The sequence below is a fragment of the Entelurus aequoreus genome, linkage group LG17 (genome assembly GCF_033978785.1).
Source record: "Entelurus aequoreus isolate RoL-2023_Sb linkage group LG17, RoL_Eaeq_v1.1, whole genome shotgun sequence".
Taxonomy (NCBI): Eukaryota; Metazoa; Chordata; class Actinopteri; order Syngnathiformes; family Syngnathidae; genus Entelurus; species Entelurus aequoreus.
Window position 1 is genome coordinate 15,332,802 of NC_084747.1, and position 21,926 is coordinate 15,354,727.

At 38.8% G+C, this 21,926-nt stretch overlaps 2 protein-coding genes across 2 annotated transcripts in view; both read left to right on the top strand.

The window, feature by feature from the left end:
* Nucleotides 1-1,865: 1,865 nt before the first annotated feature.
* Nucleotides 1,866-21,926, top strand: part of LOC133632504 (zinc finger protein OZF-like) — a 50,179-nt gene continuing 30,118 nt past the window's right edge. The window contains exon 1 of the mRNA XM_062024963.1: nt 1,866-2,349. Within this exon, the coding sequence (XP_061880947.1) occupies nt 2,235-2,349 (115 nt within the window). The 5' untranslated portion in view covers nt 1,866-2,234. The remainder of the gene's footprint in view (nt 2,350-21,926) is intronic.
* LOC133631892 (zinc finger protein ZFP2-like) lies at nt 14,669-16,190 on the top strand. The gene has a single exon (XM_062024072.1). It carries the CDS (start codon nt 14,985-14,987, stop codon nt 15,951-15,953), a length of 969 nt encoding a protein of 322 aa, XP_061880056.1. The 5' UTR covers nt 14,669-14,984; the 3' UTR covers nt 15,954-16,190.

The window sequence follows — 21,926 nt, forward strand, 5'->3', positions numbered from 1 at the left end:
ACCATAATAACGTTTTTTTTTAATTAAATGTGCTTTCTTGTGTGCTACAGTTTGTATGTGTAAAGTTAAAGTTAAGTTAAAGTACCAATGATTGTCACACACACACTAGGTGTAATGAAATGTTTCCTCTGCATTTGACCCATCCCCTTGTTCACCCCCTGGGAGGTGAGGGGAGCAGTGGGCAGCAGCGGCGCCGCGCCCGGGAATAATTTTTGGTGATTTAACCCCCAATTCCAACCCTTGATGCTGAGTGCCAAGCAGGGAAGAATGCTGGTATGAGCTTTTAAACACAACCTGTTAACTGCTGCCAATCAAATGGTGAATAAGATACTCTTTAGGGTTCATATAATTGTAAATCTGACTGTGATGAAGTCAGTGCCTCACCAGCCATGAACCTCACCGCACGTCACTGATTTTATATATATATATATATATATATATATATATATATATATATATATATACATATATATATATATATATATATATATATATATATATATATATATATATATATATATATATATATATATATATATATATATATATATATATATATATACTTCATCATTCTATAATACATTATATTTATATAGAATTCTACACAGTGCTGAAAGACATTTTAGAAAACAGAGAAAATAAGAAAATAACTAAATTAAAAAGATTTATGGAATCAAACCTTCTCTGTGCCTTGTGATGGAATTACAAAGTTGCCAATGTTTTTCCAGGGCTTGGAAAATAAATCGTTGGTCAGTGTTATATATATTTGTTTTATAGCATTATTGTGTCGGTTGTAATTAGAGATGTCCGATAATATCGGACTGCCGATATTATCGGACTGCCGATATTATCGGCCTATAAATGATTTAAAATGTGATATCGGAAATTGTCAGTATCGGTTTCAAAAAGTAAAATGTATGACTTTTTAAAACGCAGCTGTACGGAGTGGTACACGGACGTAGGGAGAAGTACAGAGCGCCTATAAACCTTAAAGACACTGCCTTTGCGTTCCGGCCCACTCACATAACATCTACGGCTTTTCACACACACACAAGTGAATGCAAATGCATACTTGGTCAACAGCCATACAGGTCACACTGAGGGTGGCCGTATAAAGAACTTTAACACTGTTACAAATATGCGCCACACTGTGAACCCACACCAAACAAGAATGACAAACACATTTCAGGAGAACATCCGCACCGTAACACAACATAAACACAACAGAACAAATACCCAGAACCCCTTGCAGCACTAACTCTTTCGGGACGCTACAATATACACCGCCCCCCCCAACCCTGCCCACCTCAACCTCCTCATGCTCTCTCACGGAGAGCATGTCCCAAATTCCAAGCTGCTGTTTTGAGGCATGTTAAGGAAAAGAATGCACTTTGTGACTTTAATAATACATATGGCAGTGCCATGTTGGCATTTTCAGTTGATTTATTTTGTAAAACCTTGTTACATTGTCTAATGCATCCAGCGGGGTATCACAACAAAATTAGGCATAATAATGTGTTAATTTCACGACTGTATATATCGGTATCGGTTGATATCGGAATCTGTAATTAAGAGTTGGACAATATCGGATATCGGCAAAAAAGCCATTATCGGACATCTCTAGTTGTAATCGAAGTCAGTGTTAAGAAAAATGACAAATAAAGTCTGGGCTGATATCCAGAATACAAGCACAAATCATACAATAGCTAACTAACTCAGCCAGCTGCAGAAACTGACAACAATGTCGCTGGTAGGCATAAATGCAGTACAATAATCTTCGATTCCCAAACTATAACTAATAATAATGTTCCCTCTTACATGTGAAAAGTAATCCCCCGTGACCGGTTTTCCACGGTCCACCGATTTGCACAAGAACACGTCGCACAATACTCTGCCATCGTGTTCTTTCTGCTGCTCAAAGAGGAGTAGAAGACCGGTTCAAGATGGCGGCCGACCTTCCTGCGCCCCAGCACCCAATGCGGCATCTATTCATGGGAGTAATCTATTCATGTGTGACGTCTACGGCTCAGGCTGGAAGGCGAAAAAGAGCAAGATGGCGGAGTGAGCGACGTGGCTTTTTCAGGGAAGTTTCGCATTTGCGGTCTTACAGATATATAGACTCAAATACAGCATCATATATCGCAGGATTTGTCTTTTCCAAAGCCCGTGGAACGGAAGTCGGGTTTGGAGCGATGGAGTGTTATCTGAAGTGAAGATTGAAGACGTGATAGAAGATGGACGACTACTGCTATGCTAAGATGGCGACGTCCGCTAAAAGAGAACATGAAAGAGAATCAGCGCCACCAACTTCCAGCAAATCACCAACGGAGATAAAGACGAAAGATGAAGGTGAGTGTGTTAAAGTTTCCAACAATGTATTTTTGAAGAGAGCGGTGACGAGAAATTATCCGACTTTTTTGAACAATGTTGCAATTTAAAAAAAAAAAAGTTCTTAAATTGCATAAAGTCAAAATCTCAATATATTCTCATTCTTCGAACGTGGACATTTATTTTTTAGTCAAAAACACTACGTGGTTATTTACAGCTAGAATTCACCAACTCGAGTATTTCATATATATATATATATATATATATATATATATATATATATATATATATATATATATATATATATATATATATATATATATATATAGTGGGGCAAAAAAGTATTTAGTCAGCCACACATTGACAATCAATGGGTGGCTGACTAAATACTTTTTTGCCCCACTGTATATATATATATATATATATATATATATATGTATAAAATACTTGACTTTCAGTGAATTCTAGCTATATATATATATATATATATATATATATATATATATATATATATATATATATATATATATATATTTATTTATTTATTTTATTTACATATAAATAAAAGAAATACTTGAATTTAAGTGTTCCGGTGGCTATCCATTAGATGGCAGTATTGTCCTGTTTAACTTCTCCGTTCATGATGAGTATATCATTTCGGCCACCGTGTTCAATGGAGAAGTCTGTTCTACAAAATGTACAGGCAGCATACACCTTCCCCTTCGAACTGTCCTGGATGAACTGAAATTCTTATTTCCATTCGTTTTGGAACTTGCAAGCGTATTTCTTCATCTTGCTCGTCGACGGCATCGCCATGTCTGTAATTTCCTCGTTCTTCTGCTTCGTCTCCTTGTTGTGTGCGCAGTTGTGCACTCTACTCTCTAAAAGCCCTAGATGTTATGACGTCATTGGGCAGGCAAGCTGTTTATATTGTGAGAAAGCGGACGTGAGAACAGGCTGTCCCCACTCAGTCTCAGGTCCGCATTGAGCTGGAGGGGGCGTGGCCTCCAGTTCCGGCTGAATACCGGGAGTTTGTCGGGAGAAAATCTCTGCCGGGAGGTTGTCGGGAGAGGCGCTGAATACCGGGATTCTCCCGCTAAAAACGGGAGGGTTGGCAAGTATGGGTTGTGCTGATGCCTTGAGAGACTGTGCTAGACATTAAGTTGACAGCTTCGGCTTTTAGCTCGATGCCTAGCGCTCTCATCTAGAAGAGTCCGGATCGAGCCCAGGGCAGGATGCAGTAAGGACCAATTAGGTTACACTTAGTGTCTGTCAACTGGTGATAGTACATGTCTTTAGAGTTTTGTGTGTCAGTAAACATCCCATTTATGTTGGTGTTGTTTAGGGAATACGGGGACAAATACACCCAGAACCAGAATGAGATGTGACATAGCACACCTTAAATTGCCCATAGACAAGATGGAGGACTGCAGGAATTAATGTAGGTCCTGATGACAGAAGGAGGTACAGTATTGTGTGTCAGGGGTCTAGCGACAGGAACAAAATTTGCAGGCACAACCGAGACTTGCAGGCACCTACAGTATGCTTAAGCAACGGAGCTGACGTAAACAATACGTGGTCTCTCCAATCCAATCCAGTCCACTTTATTTATACTGTATAGCACAATGTGAAAAACAAAAGTTTCACTAAGTGCTGCACAGTCGTTAAAATATAGGAATAATTAATGTACCAGTAGAGTGGAAAAACGAGTTGACTTTACATGCTTAAAGGCCTACTGAAATGAATTTTTTTTATTTAAACGGGAATAGCAGATCCATTCTATGTGTCATACTTGATAATTTCGCGATATTGCCATATTTTTGCTGAAAGGATTTAGTAGAGAAAATCGACGATAAAGTTCGCAACTTTTGCTCGCTGATAAAAAAAACCCTTGCCCCTACCGGAAGTAGCGTGACGTCACAAGCGGTAGTGCTGCTCACAATTCCCCGTTGTTTACAATGGAGCGAGAGATATTCGGAGCGAGAAAGCGACGATTACCCCATTAATTTGAGCGAGGTTGAAAGATTCGTGGATGAGGAACGTTAGAGTGACGGACTAGAATGCATTTCAAGAGATATCTTTTTTCGCTCTGACTGTAACTTAGGTACAAGCTGGCTCATTGGAATCCACACTCTCTCCTTTTTCTATTGTGGATCACGGATTTGTATTTTAAACCACCTCGGATACTATATCCTCTTGAAAATGAGAGTCGAGAACGCGAAATGGACATTCACAGTGACTTTTATCTCCACGACAATACATCGACGAAGCTCTTTAGCATGAGCTAACGTGATAGCATCTGTCTCAAATGCAGATAGAAACAAAATAAATAAATCCCTGACTGGAAGGATAGACAGAAGATCAACAATACTACTATCAGGAGACACCGAACCAAACACTGGACATGTAAATACACGGTTAAAGGCCTACTGAAAGCCACTACTACCGACCACGCAGTCTGATAGTTTATATATCAATGATGAAATCTTAACATTATAACACATGCCAATACGGCCGGGTTAACTTATAAAGTGACATTTTAAATTTGCCGCTAAACTTCCGGTTCGAAACGCCTCTGAGGATGACGTATGCGCGTGACGTAGCCCGGCGAACACGGGTATGCCTTCCACATTGAAGTCGATACGAAAAAGCTCTGTTTTCATTTCATAATTCCACAGTATTCTGGACATCTGTGTTCGTGAATCTGTTTCAATCATGTTCATTGCATTATGGAGAAGGAAGCCAAGCAAGCAAAGAAGAAAGTTGTCGGTGCGAAATGGACGTATTTTTCGAACGTAGTCAGCCACAACAGTACACAGCCGGCGCTTCTTTGTTTACATTCCCGAAAGATGCAGTCAAGATGGAAGAACTCGGATAACAGAGACTCTAACCAGGAGGACTTTTGATTTGGATACACAGACGCCTGTAGAGAACTGGGACAACACAGACTCTTACCAGGATTACTTTGATTTGGATGACAAAGACGCAGACGTGCTACTGTGAGTATGCAGCTTTGGCTTTTTTTTGCGTATGTACGTAACTTTTTTAAAATATATAAGCTTTATGAACCTTGGGTTAGGTGAACGGTCTTTTGGGCTGAGTGATTGTGTGTGTTGATCATGTGTTTGAATTGTATTGGCGTGTTCTATGGAGCTAGGAGCTAGCAGAGGAGCTAGCATAACACGTACCGTACCTACGTGCGCGTCACGTACGTAACTTTTTAAAAATATATAAGCTTTATGAACCTTGGATTAGGTGAACGGTCTTTTGGGCTGAGTGATTGTGTGTGTTGATCATGTGTTTGAATTGTATTGGCGTGTTCTATGGAGCTAGGAGCTAGCAGAGGAGCTAGCATAACACATACCGTACCTACGTGCGCGTCACGTACGTAACTTTTTAAAAATATATAAGCTTTATGAACCTTGGATTAGGTGAACGGTCTTTTGGGCTGAGTGATTGTGTGTGTTGATCATGTGTTTGAATTGTATTGGCGTGTTCTATGGAGCTAGGAGCTAGCAGAGGAGCTAGCATAACACATACCGTACCTACGTGCGCGTCACGTACGTAACTTTTTAAAAATATATAAGCTTTATGAACCTTGGGTTAGGTGAACGGTCTTTTGGGCTGAGTGATTGTGTGTGTTGATCAGGTGTTTGAATTGTATTGGCGTGTTCTATGGAGCTAGGAGCTAGCAGAGGAGCTAGGAGCTAGCATAACAAACACGCAGGTGTTATTATGCAGGATTAATTTGTGGCATATTAAATATAAGCCTGGTTGTGTTGTGGCTAATAGAGTATATATATGTCTTGTGTTTATTTACTGTTGTAGTCATTCCCAGCTGAATATCAGGTCACCCCCGGCTCTTACAGCATCTTCCCTATCTGAATAGCTTCAACTCCCCACTAGTCCTTCACTTGCACTTTACTCATCCACAAATCTTTCATCCTCGCTCAAATTAATGGGGAAATTGTCGCTTTCTCGGTCCGAATCTCTCTCACTTCATGCGGCCATCATTGTAAACAATAGGGAACTTTGCGTATATGTTCAACTGACTACGTCACGCTACTTCCGGTAGGGGCAAGCCTTTTTTTTATCAGATACCAAAAGTTGCAATCTTTATCGTCGTTGTTCTATACTAAATCCTTTCAGCAAAAATATGGCAATATCGCGAAATGATCAAGTATGACACATAGAATAGATCTGCTATCCCCGTTTAAATAAAAAAAATTCATTTCAGTAGGCCTTTAATGCTGTGCCGCCTGTCGAAGCCTGGCAATGCTGTTGCTAACGACGCTAACTTAGCAACGGGACCTCGTCAGAGCTATGATAAAAACATTAGCGCTCCACCTACGCCAGCCAGCCCTCATCTGCTCATCAACACCCGTGCTCACCTGCGTTCCAGCGATCGACGATGCGGTCCGGAGACGTAGGAAGTCAAGGTGAGGTCGCCGGCACTAGCGTCTGCTATCCAACAAAGTCCTCCTTGTTGTGTTGCTACAGCCAGCAACACAACAATACACCGATCCCACCTAACACGTTCTTCTTTGCAGCTTCCATTGTTCATTAAACAAATTGCAAAAGATTCACCAACACAGATGTCCAGAATACTGTGGAATTTTGTCGAAGAAAACAGAGCTCTGTGTATTGTGTCCAAACACTTCCGTGGACCTCGCGACGTCACGCGCATACGTCATCCTCCAAAGGCGTTTTGAACCGGAAGTTCCCCGGGAATTTTAAAATGTCACTTTATAAGTTAACCCGGCCGTATTGGCATGTGTTGCAATGTTAAGATTTCATCATTCATATATAAACTATCAGACTGCGTGGTCGGTAGTAGTGGCTTTCAGTAGGCCTTTAATTGCTTCATTGTATCCAATAAACCATATGCAATTGCTGTATATTTACAATCCGCAAAATATATGAAAATTCCGTCTAAACATTACGTCACTGTAATAACGCTTCTGCACTCTGACCATGTTATTAGATCAGTCATACTGGGAATACGAAACAATTGGAAAGACATGTGCTGTTTATCATTCACAATCCTTATCAGAATCAGCTTTATTGTCATTACGCAGGGTAACAAGATTGAGGCCATTCCATACAGTGCGATGTGTGCATGCAAGAAAACAATGTGTAAATATATAAACATATAAAAAATATAGAAGTGCAAAGAAAGGTGTGGAAGAGAACAGTGTACACTCTATACTCTCTGTACAATGTACACTCTATACATAGAAGGCAGTTATGAGGCACAATGGGGCAGTCCGTTCAGGGTGGTCATGGCCCTGGGGAAGAAGCTGTTCTTTAGCCTGTTTGTCCTGGTTTTATGTAAGACAAGAACACATGTTTGGCTTTTTTAATGCATTCTAAGTTGTAAATAAAAAGCAAACAATTGAGTGAACAGATGGAGTGTCCTCTATTGCTATTGTTGACTCAATGAGCCGGCGGATGCTCTTGGTTCGTCTGAAACTTGCTAAAAGTCAATCTACAGTATAATTCAGTGTTTTTCAACCTTTTTTGAGCCAAGGCACATTTTTTGCGTGGAAAAAATCCGGAGGCACACCACCAGCAGAAGTAATTAAAAAACAAAACTCAGTTGACAGTAAAAAGTCGTTGTCGCAATTGTTGGATATGACTTTAAAGCATAACTAAGCATGCATCACTATAGCTCTTGTCTCAAAGTAGGTGTACTGTCACCACCTGTCACGTCACATCATGACTTATTTTGAGTTTGGTGGTGTTTTCCTGTGTGTAGTGTTTTAGTTCTTGTCTTGCGCTCCTATTTTGGTGGCTTTTTCTCTTTTTTGGTATTTTTATGTAAAAAGTAAAGTTAAAGTACCAATGATTGTCACACACACACACTAGGTGTGGTGAAATTTGTCCTCTGCATTTGTTCACCCCCTGGGAGGTGAGGGGAGCAGTGGGCAGCAGCGGTGGCCGCGCCCGGGAATCATTTTTGGTGATTTAACCCCGAATTCCAACCCTTGATGCTGAGTGCCAAGCAGGGAGGTAATGGGTCCCATTTTTATAGTCTTTGGTATGACTCGGCCGGGGTTTGAACTCACAACCTACCGATCTCAGGGTGGACACTCTAACCACTAGGCCAGTGGTTCTCACATGGGGGTACGCGTACCCCTGGGGGTACTTGAAGGTATGCCAAGGGGTACGTGAGATTTTTTTTAAATGTCTGTCAAAAAGAACTGTGAAAAGAAATGCAACATTGCAATATTCAGTGTTGACAGCTAGATTTTTTGTGGACATGTTCCATAAATATTGATGTTAAAGATTTCTTTTTTTGTGAAGAAATGTTTAGAATTAAGTTCATGAATCCAGATGGATCTCTATTACAATCCCCAAAGAGGGCACTTTAAGTTGATGATTACTTCTATGTGTACAAATCTTTATTTATAATTGAATCACTTGTTTATTTTTTTTAACAAGTTTTTAGTTATTTTTATATCTTTTTTTCCAAATAGTTCAAGAAAGACCACAACAAATTAGCAATATTTGCACTGCTATACAATTTAATAAATCAGAAACTGATGACATAGTGCTGTATTTTACTTCTTTATCTCTTTTTTTTCAACCAAAAATGCTTTGCTCTGATTAGGGGGTACTTGAATTAAAAAAATGTTCACAGGGGGTACATCACTGAAAAAAGGTTGAGAACCACTGCACTAGGCCACTGTAGCAGTTTCATGTCTTTCTTTGAGCGATATTTCCCGCATCTACTTTCTTTTAGCAATCAAGAATATTTCAGTTGTTTGTATCCTTCTTTGTGGGGACATTGTTGATGGTCATGTCATGTTCGGATGTACTTTGTGGACGCCGTCTTTGCACCACAGTAAGTCTTTGCTGTCGTCCAGCATTCTGTTTTTGTTTACTTTTTAGCCAGTTCGGTTTTAGTTTTGTTTTGCATAGCCTTCCCTAAGCTTCAATGCCTTTTCTTAGGGGCACTCAGCTTTTGTTTATTTTTGGTTTAAACATTAGACACCTTTTTACCTGCACACTGCCTCCCGCTGTTTCCGACATCTACAAAGCAATTAGCTACCGGCTGCCACCTACTGATATGGAAGAGTATTACACGGTTACTCTGCCGAGCTCTAGACAGCACCGACACTCAACAACAACACATAATATGCAAACTATAATTATTGGTTTGCAAAAAATATTTTTAACCCAAATAGGTGAAATCAGATAATCTCCCACAGCACACCAGACTGTATCTCACGGCACACTAGTGTGCCGCGGCACAGTGGTTGAAAAACACTGGTATAATTAATGCATCTCTCACCTGGTAGTAGACACATGTGGCCATGGACAGACAGGCTGACCAACTTTCACGTCCCCCAAGAAGGCGAAAAAGACACAAAAACACGCTAGTTGAGGCATATTTTTTAACCCTTCGTGAGGATTCTGTTCGAATCTTCATCTAAACGGAATTATGTGAGCGTCCCGTCGGTTGGCATCCCAGCGAGAGTGGAAATTGTGCAGTAAGTGTTTGTTTTATAATGGTTAGTTTGTATGTATATTAGCACCTAGCAATGATGCTATAGTTTTTCAATAAAGCTGCATCCCTTTAGCTCTCGCCTTCTAAAACTTATCGCTCATCTTCTTTGTGTTCGGGCTCAAAAATATAAGGTTCTGGATTATAATTTTTCCCGAAGTAATCAAAGTCTGTTTGATTAGCATTGTTGTTGATGGGGAAGGGATCTGTGGTTCGACATTTTTAGAATACCTTTGTTCCCTCAAACATTTAAGCCAGGAACACCAAGCTTTAAAGTACAAATTTGTTTTGTCTGTGCTTCTTGAGCAAAGTAGTTTTGACCAGGAAGGTCATATAACAAGTTAATTATATCTGGCTGCTTTTTAAATATGCTTTTTTCTATACCGTTGCAACTAGGAACATATCTATTCACACAAAGTTTATGTCTTCATCATTTTCAAGCGCATCCATCTCCCTCGCCTTGTTTATTTGATAGAATCGTGTAAATTACAACTCGACACGCTGTCATGAACGCTTCCTCATCAACACATTATTGTCTCAAATACATACATCTCTCTAAAATATACCGCTATAATTCGTCATATCGGTTTATTTCCCAGCCCTAATTCACAAATTCCTTGTCTACTGTTATTACTTACCATTTCATTGTCTCCCCCATTGCTATGAATAGCAGCCCGCCATTAAAAGTAGTTTTTCGGAAAATCCGTCATTTTGTTAAGGTTTGTGGGTGAAGCGGGACTCTTCTTTGCACACGCTCGGAGCAAATTATTTTCAGTTAAAAGCACATTGTCACGAATGGTAGAAAAAGCAAGGCACTTTTTGTCAGGTTCAAACACTGATGACATCTATTAAACAAGACAAGAAGAAAGGAATTAAACAGAGACAGAATTAAATCAGGCTCAATTGAGGAGAAACATCTGGGCTGTACTCTTGTACAGTCTCCACCACGCTCTGACGTAAGATTGTACGCCTCCTCTTTTATTTGGACTTTCCCTGATTACGTGGCAACAGCTGTTTCTAAGGGAGGGGGGTCGTAAACGGCCTTCGCCTTTGATTACAAAACAGTTCAAAGAAAAGGTCGTAAAACAGTTCAAAGAAAAGGTGCCTGGAGCTTGCAGCAGGTCCTGCTTCCAAACCGCTTTGTAGATCTCGGGTCAAGACAAAATCTTCCTGTGGATTACAATAGAAGAAAGAAACTGACGCCCTCATGTCGCTTCCCATCCTACAAAGTGGAATTTTACAAGCATTTTGCTTGGTAAGATCAAAGACAGCTTTTGTCCTCTCGCAGGGCGAGCTGAACTCAATGTAACACAAAGTTGTGTGATAACTTAGATACAATTATTTTGACACTTTTTACTTCAGATGAGGCTGAAAGTTTGTGTCGTGACTTGCAACCAACACCAGAGCGTTTTCTTTATATATTGACCTACAAATTATTGCCATTGTTTTTTGGCGACCAAATTAACCACTGATCTAATGACAATACATAACAATAATGGACGTATACATTTTCAAATGCAATCAACTTGTATTTCCCGTATATTTTAACATTGTATTTGAAATGTAACCTTTTAAAAACCAAGGTAAGTAAAACAAAAAAATAGTACAAATGAAATGTAGTCTGTAAGTAAACTGTTACACTTGAGTAAACATCACAACCAAAAGCAATACATTAGTTATTTTTCTGTTACGAAGGGGTTCTGGGAACCCTCAAATATACACAACCAAAAAAGTAAACAAACTTGGCTAAATCCAGATATTCTGACCAAAATGATCATGGTTATCATTATTATCCTGGTATTGTTGAATGTGCTCAAAAAGTACCTATACACACACTATAACTCTTATTAACCAAGTTGTAATTTTTTTAATAATTAAAATAAATGGCAACACAACATTCCTTTTTGGCAGAGGAAACATCAAATATTGTTCTGGCTTCATAAGGGCCATATTATTTTTATTTGTTTAAACATATTTAAATATGTTTATCTTCTTCCAATTTAAATTATAGAGGGTGATCAGTTGTTTCACTTCTGGTTTATGTGACATCACGTTGAGTTCACTTCCTGTTGAAAATATCTCGTTTCCGTCTGTTTCAACTTGACTCTGTCGAGTTTATCGATCACTTTGTGCAAAAACAGCACATCCTTTATGTGTGATGTGAATACTGTAGCTCAGTTGATTAGACAGTAGTGTGTTTGTACAAGTTTAGATTGGGGAATGACGTTTCGTAATGGGGAATAATGTCAGAATAATTGTATCTAAGTTATCACAAAACTTTGTGTTGCCATGAGTTCCCGGCGAGAAGACAAAAGCTGTCTTTGATCCTACCAAGAAGAAGGCTTGTAAAACTCCACTGTGTAGGATGGGAAGCAACATGAAGGTGTTCTGTGTCTTTGATGTATTGTAATCCACAGAAAGATTTTGTCTTGACCCGAGAAGGAAGCAGGACCAGACTCTCCTCCAGGCGACCTTTTCTTTGAACTGTTTTACGCCCTTTTCTTTGAACCGACCTTTTCTTTGAACTGTTTTGTAATCAACGGCGATGGCTGTTTACGACCCCCGTCCCTTTAGAAACAGCTGGTGCCATGTAATCAGGGAAAGTCCAAATAAAAGAGGAGGCATACAATCTTTCGTCAGAGCGTAGTGACACTGTACAAGGGTACAGATGTACGCGTTTCTCCTCACTGAGCCAAATTTAATTCTGTCTCTGTTTGATTCCTTGCTTCTTGTGTTGTTTAATAGATGTCATCAGTGTTTGAACCTGACAGGGAATAACGTTAATGTCTGTTGTTTGCATGTTAGTATTTAAGCTAGCAAGCTAGGGCCAGTCCGTCAGTCCGTATCAAAGTGCAGTTATTAAGGATGGTTTTGCGACCATTTTAATTTTATACGGTAATACAATTATATACATGGAGTCTATTAGATTGATATAAATGTCAGGAGTAAATAAATAATTAATACAATACCAGTTTTGTTTTTGTTTTTTAACTTAAATTATATTTGGGGTTTTGTTTAGCACTTTGCCTGTCCTTGCTATTAAATGGACACAAGTTGAATAGTTATTTTTTTATTTTTGTACAGCCTAATGAACAGCCTAGTTGCAGTATAATTAAATATTTATGAATGAATTAGCCATTTTTTTTGTTTGTAAGCACATGCCTAAAAATATCCCGAGCTGCATTCAAAAGTTAGTCAGTTTATAATCTGATTTGTCGACTAATCGGTAAAATAGACGATAACTAGTCGACTAATAAAATAGTCGTGAGTTGCAGCCCTTTTCTATATCTGGGGTTCTTATAATTTTTGACCTCTGGTCGCAACTTTTCCACAACAGAGGGGCCCACTAAAATATTATAAATAACAATGAAAAATATATATTTTTTTACATATAATTATGTGGCGCTAAAATAAATAAACTAAAAAAGTTATATATAACAGTAAATATTTTTCTTAACTAAACCATCAATAAAATTAAAGTTCAAACGAAAATAGAGCTTCCCCACTTTAGTCTTAATTCTTGTGCTTAAAAAAACTCCTGTATGACTTTTGCTCCAGACTTCGGTTTATTTGGCATTGTCATTACTGCCACAAGTGGTGGAAAACTGTATTAGAACTGAGTTAAAAAAATGTTTTGGGATATTTTAGGATATTGAATCTGTCCCAATAATTTACGCTTATTTTCATTGTTGCTGTGCTATTCGTTTATGTATTTATTTGTTACATGTTATTAATTGTTTTCTATTGGATTTCAACTGCACCTAACAGAGTAGCCACTTGTATTTACATAATGCTTTATGCTTGATGTCAATAAAGTGTTTGATTCCATCGATTGCAATTGCACAGAAAATTAAGTTTCTTGCTACCTCAATGTAAACAAATATATATATATATTTTCCGAAAATAATAAACATTTTACAAAAAAAAATACATTGTATGAATTTAACGATGAACGATATAGTGATAGTATTACCGTTTAGAACTAAAATTATCGTAAAACCATGATTGATAACCACACTAAACTCATACTTTTTTAACTGCAAGCTACAGCCAGATCGCCAGCTAACTTAAATGCTAACATGAATATAGGAGACATTAACGTCTTTCTCCAATAAGAAACGATGTAATAAACTTATATAAAGACTTTACTGTCTGAGCAACTAAGATGGTTTATTGTGCATATTGAACCAACAAGCTGGGCTCTCTTAGCAAAAAGTGATTGGTTTATACTTGGAACAATGATGACAATAGGAAATGAAAGTGAAGCTCCCCAAACCCCTGTTTCTGCTTTATCATTAACAACACTAAAACCTTTATGAATTAAAATGAAAGAAGATAAACAAATTAACACTAAAATGAAAATAATATGGCTTTTAAAAAGTAAGGTTTATTATGCCAAGAAAGCATATTGTGGGTCTATTTATTTAATATTTGTTTATAAAACCTGGTTAAAAGATTTCAGTAAGTATATAAGTACTTTTTGAGCACATTCAACAATACTGTGATGATAATAACATGATAATTTTTGGTCACAATAACCATAATAGGAAATGTTCATATCTTTACATCCTTATTATATTGTTAGATAAAGTATATATCATGTTCCCCCCTTGCTAGTTTGAAGTATCTTAATGTCCACGGAAACAGATGTTTTCTGCCAAGTCATGTAAACATTGATCCGTCATTCTGGCAAGGCACTAAATGAATGGCAATTAAACACTACACACACATACAGTGCATACAAGTAAGTGTGTATAGTGAGTTCAAGGAGAAACATGTCATGGATCATGTCTGGACTTAAGTGTATTTGTGTTGTTTGTGTCCTGCAGACGTCCAGCAGCTGATTGGTCATCCAGAAGAACTTCCCCCTCAGTGGGGGGTGAGCTCCACTTTGAAGCAGGAGACTCCACAACCACCCCACATTAAAAAGGAAGAGGAGGAACTCTGGATCACTCAGGATGGAAAGTATCTTCTAGGACCACAGGAGGCTGATCTCACCAAGTTGCCACTGACTGTTGTCTCTGTGAAGATTAAAGATGATGAAGAGAAACCGCAACCAGACAACCTCTTAGCGCCACTATCAGATAGTGAGGCTGAAGACGAGGTTGAAGTAACTTTGAGCAGCGATACAGACGGTGAAGGTGATATGAGGACTCACACTGACAACAAACACTCTGAATGCTCTAAAAACAAGAGCGATAAAAATAGCTGCTCAGCTTCTTTAAAAAGGTTTGCTAGAAAGAGTGATTTGACCAAACAAATGAGAACACCCACAGGAGACAAAACATATAATTGTTTAGTTTGTAACAAAAGCTTTTCCCAAAAAAGCAATTTGACAGAGCACATGAGAACGCACACTGGAGAAAAACCATTTAATTGTTCGGTTTGCGGTAAAAGCTTTACTCTAAAAATTAATTTGACTCAACACATGAGAACACACACAGGAGAAAAACCATTTACTTGTTCAGTTTGTGGTAAAAGCTTTTCTCTAAAAGCGAATTTGACTCAACACATGAGAACGCACACAGGAGAAAAACCATTTAATTGTTCATTCTGCAGTAAAAGCTTTTCCCAAAAGAATGGTTTGACTGAACACCTGAAAACCCACACGGGAGAAAAACCATTTATGTGTTCAGTTTGCGGTAAAAGCTTTTCTCAAAATAGCAGCTTGACCGAGCACAAAAGAACACACATAGGAGAAAAAACGTTTAATTGTACAGTTTGTTGTAAAACATTTACTAACAAAAGCTATTTGACTCAACATATGAGAACGCACACTGGTCAAAAAACATATAGTTGCTTAGTTTGTGGTAAAGGCTTTTGTCGAAACGGCGAATTGACTCGACACATGATAACACACACAGGAGAAAAAACACTTAATTGTTCAGTTTGTGGTAAAAGCTTTTGTCGAAGTGGGGATTTGTTAAAACACATGAGAACACACACAGGAGAAAAACCATTTAATTGTACAGTTTGTGGTAAAACCTTTTCTCAACAGAACAGTTTGACCGACCACGTAAGAACACACACGAGAGAAAAACCGTTTAATTGCTCAGTGTGTGGCAATAGCTTTTCTCAAAAGTGTAGTTTGGTACGACACATGAGAACACATTAAGTTGTTCAGTTTGCGGTGAAAAATTCCATCATAATGCAGAGGCTATTAGACATATTAGAACTCACACAGGAGAATAGTCAATCAGCTGTGGTTTTTTTTTTTTTTTTGTCTTATACTTCTCAAATGTGTTGACATCCACCAAAGCCCAGGACCTCCTCACAATAAGTTGTCTGATTATTTTACAAATATCCATTGTCGATGTACAAAGTGGGATTAAATGGAGCATAATCTAATCTATTTATGATCCTGCTTCTTCTGTGTATCTGAAACTAAAGCGTAATATAGACGATTTTTGTAGTGCTTGGTTACTCCTTTTTCAGACGAGACAGAGCTGATGAGTCTTGCTGGGAAGGAATTGTAGTCTTCTTCAGTGATGCTTTTGCTGCTTTCAGAATGTCTGACTTTGAACCCCAACAACATAAATTTTAAACTACACCTTCCAGGTCGCCTGGTGTTCATGTTTTGTGTCTACAGACCAACATCAGATGATGACTCAGTGTACAAAAAAAAATCTCCTAAAGTTCTCTCAAACATACATTTTTGTCCCATAAATGTTGTTATAAAACTGCTTTCTCCTGACTCTTCAAAGACTAAAGGCCCTTAAGGGATTTGGACAATTGCACTGGAAAACTGTGTGCTGGATCTTTCCACAGTACTTGTCAAGCTCTTCCAGATTTCCCAAGACACAAAGACAATTCCGTCCTTCTGGAAATTTGCCCATGTGATTGATAGCCGAACCTAAGAACGGAAAGAAAGCAACATCTGTTGAACTACAGTTGAGGCCAAAATTAGTAGCCCCCATTGTGAAATTAGACAAAACTCTTGATTACTCTCTGGAAATAACCACATTAACAGCAAGTGTTTATACTGCATGTGTTTCCAAAATAATATATATTATATTATATTATATTATGTATATTATGTTTGTTTTGATTATTGTATTGCTAAACTGAATTGAAACAAGAAAGGGAAAAATTAGACGTTCAAAATTATTACCGGTAACCACCTTGGCAATTAATAGTAGATAGTGTACCCTTTCTAATCCACTACTGACAACAACCTCTTAGTACAGGCCTGGGCAATCATTTTGACTCTGGGGGCCAAATGTAGAGAAAAAAATGTGTCTGGGGGCCGGTATATCTATGTATGTGTATATATATATATATATATATATATATATATATATATATATATATATATATATATATATATATATATATATATATATATATATATATATATATATATATATACAGTGGGGCAAAAAAGTATTTAGTCAGCCACCCATTGATTGTCAATGGGTGGCTGACTAAATACTTTTTTGCCCCACTGTATATACATATATATACATACATACATATACACTACCGTTCAAAAGTTTGGGGTCACCCAAACAATTTTGTGGAATAACCTTCATTTCTAAGAACAAGAATAGACTGTCGAGTTTCAGATGAAAGTTGTCTTTTTCTGGCCATTTTGAGCGTTTAATTGACCCCACAAATGTGATGCTCCAGAAACTCAATCTGCTCAAAGGAAGGTCAGTTTTGTAGCTTCTGTAACGAGCTAAACTGTTTTCAGATGTGTGAACATGATTGCACAAGGGTTTTCTAATCATCAATTAGCCTTCTGAGCCAATGAGCAAACACATTGTACCATTAGAACACTGGAGTGATAGTTGCTAGAAATGGGCCTCTATACACCTATGTAGATATTGCACCAAAAACCAGACATTTGCAGCTAGAATAGTCATTTACCATATTAGCAATGTATAGAGTGTATTTCTTTAAAGTTAAGACTAGTTTAAAGTTATCTTCATTGAAAAATAAGGACATTTCAATGTGACCCCAAACTTTTGAACGGTAGTGTATATATAAGCTGTGAAAATGTGTTTTACAGTATGTGTGCTTGGGTCCTATTTTTAGTAACATCAATACAACAATAATGTCTGATTGAATGCTAAAAACGTTATGACAGACCGCCTTTAAAAAACGGAATGGAGTTTTATATATTTTTACTGAATGAGACATCCAAAATGTACATGAAAATAAAGAATGTGGTATTTACAATATTAACTATGAACGATAAAACACTGAATATTAACAACATGAACGTTACACCCCCTCTCCATCGACATATTTTACAATCAAGCTAAACACAACAAAAATGCAACAAACACAGCGAAATATGAAAAAACCCACTTACAATCTGATATATCTGACATATCACTAAGCTTTAGAACTTTGTTGTAAAAATCTCCTTCCGCGTCTGTCCCTGACATCCGCATTTCAGGCTGGCCGCTTTGGAAACACTCTGTGGAAACGCTCCCCACCCACACTGCTTGGTGCCTCGTCTGAGCTGCTGTGACTTAGATTACCATAGTAACTAATTAGATGACCATAGTAACTAATTAGATTACCATCGTAACTAGTATATCATGCAAAAGCGCAGATTCCAAACGTTGAAATACTTTGTATAGTTCAAGACTTACGGTCATTTGAAAAAATCACTGCACATCATAATGGCAGCTACACTTTCCATCTTAAAGATCTAAAACAAATATTTGGGAATGTTCGCTGGGCCAGATTGAAAAGCTTAAGGCATGTGGCCCCTGGGCCTTAATTTTCCCAGGTCTGTCTTAGTCATTATTTTCTTGGTTGGCACATGCCTCCTGGGGGGTTTTGGCCCATTCTTCCATTGCAAATTGTTCCAGCTGGTCCAAATTGTGTGGTTTCCGAGCATGAACATTCTCCTTGAGCACCTGCCACAGATTCTCAATAGGATTGAGGCCTGGGCTCTGTGTGGGCCACTCCAGGGCCTTGGTATCGGTATCCTTCAGTAACTATTTGACCAATTTCGATATGTGCCTCGGTCATTCTCTTGCTGTTATAAAATTGTGTTCTCTTGACACTTCAAAGATCAATGGACCTGATGGGATCTCAGCAACTGTACTTAAAAACTGTCTGCTCTTCCAGATTTCCCTGGACTCAAAGACTGTTCAATCCTTCTGGAAATGTGCCCATATGATTGATTGTCGTACCAAACAAAATCTGTTGAACTATAAGCCAACATCCTTGCTGCCTGTTATATCCAAAGCATAATATGCGACCGCATTCACAAACATCAAATTCTAAGTGATAACAAGTAAGAATTCCGCAAGAAGCAATCTACAACTGACATGTTTCATTAGGTCACCTAGTGGTGAAACAATGATCTCGACACACAACAAAAAATTGAAGTACTTGCCTTAGATATAAAGAAAGATTTTAATGGTGTATGTCAAAACTGACCTAATTTGGTATCCAAAAAGACCGACATGGTTAGGCATCATCTTTCTTAACAGACACCAGTCCGTCCCGTACTTCTTCAGCACTGCCCCCTATCTGCTGGTGGATCACATCCTTATTTTTTCCTTTGTTTGAACATTTGTTTTCCCTTAATGAATTCTGAAATAACTTTAACAAAAATTCCGACTGGAACCATTTCACGGACGAGAACAGTGCATGTACACTACCGTTCAAAACTTTGGGGTCACCCAAACAATTTTGTGGAATAGCCTTCATTTCTAAGAACAAGAATAGACTGTCGAGTTTCAGATGAAAGTTCTCTTTTTCTGGCCATTTTGAGCGTTTAATTGACCCCACAAATGTGATGCTCCAGAAACTCAATCTGCTCAAAGGAAGGTCAGTTTTGTAGCTTCTGTAACGAGCTAAACTGTTTTCAGATGTGTGAACATGATTGCGCAAGGGTTTTCTAATCATCAATTAGCCTTCTGAGCCAATGAGCAAACACATTGTACCATTAGAACACTGGAGTGATAGTTGCTGGAAATGGGCCTCTATACACCTATGTAGATATTGCACCAAAAACCAGACATTTGCAGCTACAATAGTCGTTTACCACATTAGAAATGTATAGGGTGTATTTCTTTAAAGTTAAGACTAGTTTAAAGTTATCTTCATTGAAAAGTACAGTGCTTTTCCTTCAAAAATAAGGACATTTCAATGTGACCCCAAACTTTTGAACGGTAGTGTATGCAACATTTTCTCTCGGCTATCATTTGACTTCTTGCTAGGAATACACTTGTTTGCCCACATATGCTGGAGTCCTCAAGCAGTAGTAGTAGTAGTATGGCTCTAAAGAAGGTAGGTAGGTAGGTCTTTAGTGTCATTGCACAAGTACAACGGAACTTTGTTTACAGCACAAACCCATTCAAGATTAGACAAACAAACAGTGTACAGGGTTACAGAACAGGAAAACTGATGGGTCGCCACAAGGCGCCCCGTAAAAGATGGGGAAAAGGTAAACGCTGGGGAAGGATGAGTAAAAAAATACAATCAAGACTGGGCTCCTGAGGGGGCACAGTCTGGAGTGGGAAAAAACCTCCATAGCAAAGCACATATACATATTACAACATACATCTCCAGATATCTAGCAACAGAGGGGAGGGAGTCGGGACTACGGTGGAAGGCTGCAGCTCTTCAGGCGCTGCCCAGCCGTCCATCACCCCTAAGGGATTCACGTCAAGGGCGTTGAATGGTGTGTGGCGTATATTTTTTGTGGATGCATGTTTGTGTGTAAGCCTGCCGCGTGTCTCTGTTCCGCGGCCTTGGTGTCGTGCAGTCGCTAGTCCAAAGTCAACAACAACAGGTGTGTGTCCATGAGAGACAAGAAGGGAGTTTGTTGTGTCTTCGCTGCACTGTCCTTCGGGAGAGTCTCGAAGCCAGGGAAACAATCCAAGTTAGAATGTTTTGTATGCTCGTGAAAATAAAATTTGCTTTTCACTCTAAATTGTCTATGACTGGTCCTCAAAAATTCATCATGTGGGGCAGACAGTCCGATGTTATCCAAATCACAAGAGTGTCCACAGTTCTTCCCGCATCCTCCAATCCTTGGTGGCAGCTTTGGGGTACTTTGAAGACTGCCAGCAACTTCCAATTTGTGGACAAACCAGAGCAACGCTTACTCCAATCAGCAGATGTCCTGTTGTCATAATTCCGAATAGGTGGATACCTTCACGTCCTCGACAGAAAAGGGTCGCCAGGCACGCGGCACTCCTTCTCCCAAGAGTCCTGTCGCGTATCCGGCAACAACCGCTCCGTCACGACAAACAGGTTCCCCCAAACCCAAGATCTAGTCAATTTCGTTGATGCTAGTTAAATAGTTCCAATGTTTAGATTTGCAGAGCAGTGCAAAAAGAGGCAACAAGAAAGTTAAGATAAGACAAGACAAAGAAGCAAGCAGGAGAGATAAGGGAGAGGAAAGGGGAGCGTCCGCCCTCGATGAGTGCCAGAAAGATGAAGCCTCCCAAAAGGAGCCCCTTCGTATCGCGCATGCACCTATCTCAAGGCGCGCGATATAACCCGGATGCAGATACCATTCAATAAAAACGTGGCAACAATTGTACTATTTGAAGAACAGAACATTTTGAAGTGCATCGATGGGAGAAAATAAGAACCAGATTTATTTAAGAGGGTGTCATGATTCGTTGCCCGGATCATGTTTTGTATTAGTTAAAGACTCCCTTAGTTCTGTTTCAGCACCCCTGGGTTTGTGTGTTCTTGGTTGCTATGGCCGCTGATTAGTGTTCGGGACGCTAACCTGGTCCCGGGCACTAATCAGAGAGCTATTTCAGTCTGGCTGTCTTGTTTGCTCCATACGACAAGTAACGTGTGCACTGCAAAAAGTCAATGTTCAAAAACAAGAATAAAAAATACAAAAATTAGAGGTATTTTATTTGAACTAAGCAATATAGCGGTATAGCTCGGTTGGTAGAGTGGCCGTGCCATCAACCTGAGGGTTGCAGGTTCGATTCCCGCTTCCGCCATCCTAGTCACTGCCGTTGTGTCCTTGGGCAAGACACTTTACCCACCTGCTCTCAGTGGCACCCACACTGGTTTAAATGTAACTTAGATATTGGGTTTTCACTATGTAAAGCGCTTTGAGTCACTAGAGAAAAGCGCTATATAAATATAA

Coding starts and splice junctions, on each gene's coding strand:
- LOC133631892 (XM_062024072.1), top strand. CDS start 14,985: ATGAGGACTCACACTGACAACAAACACTCTGAATGCTCTAAAAACAAG.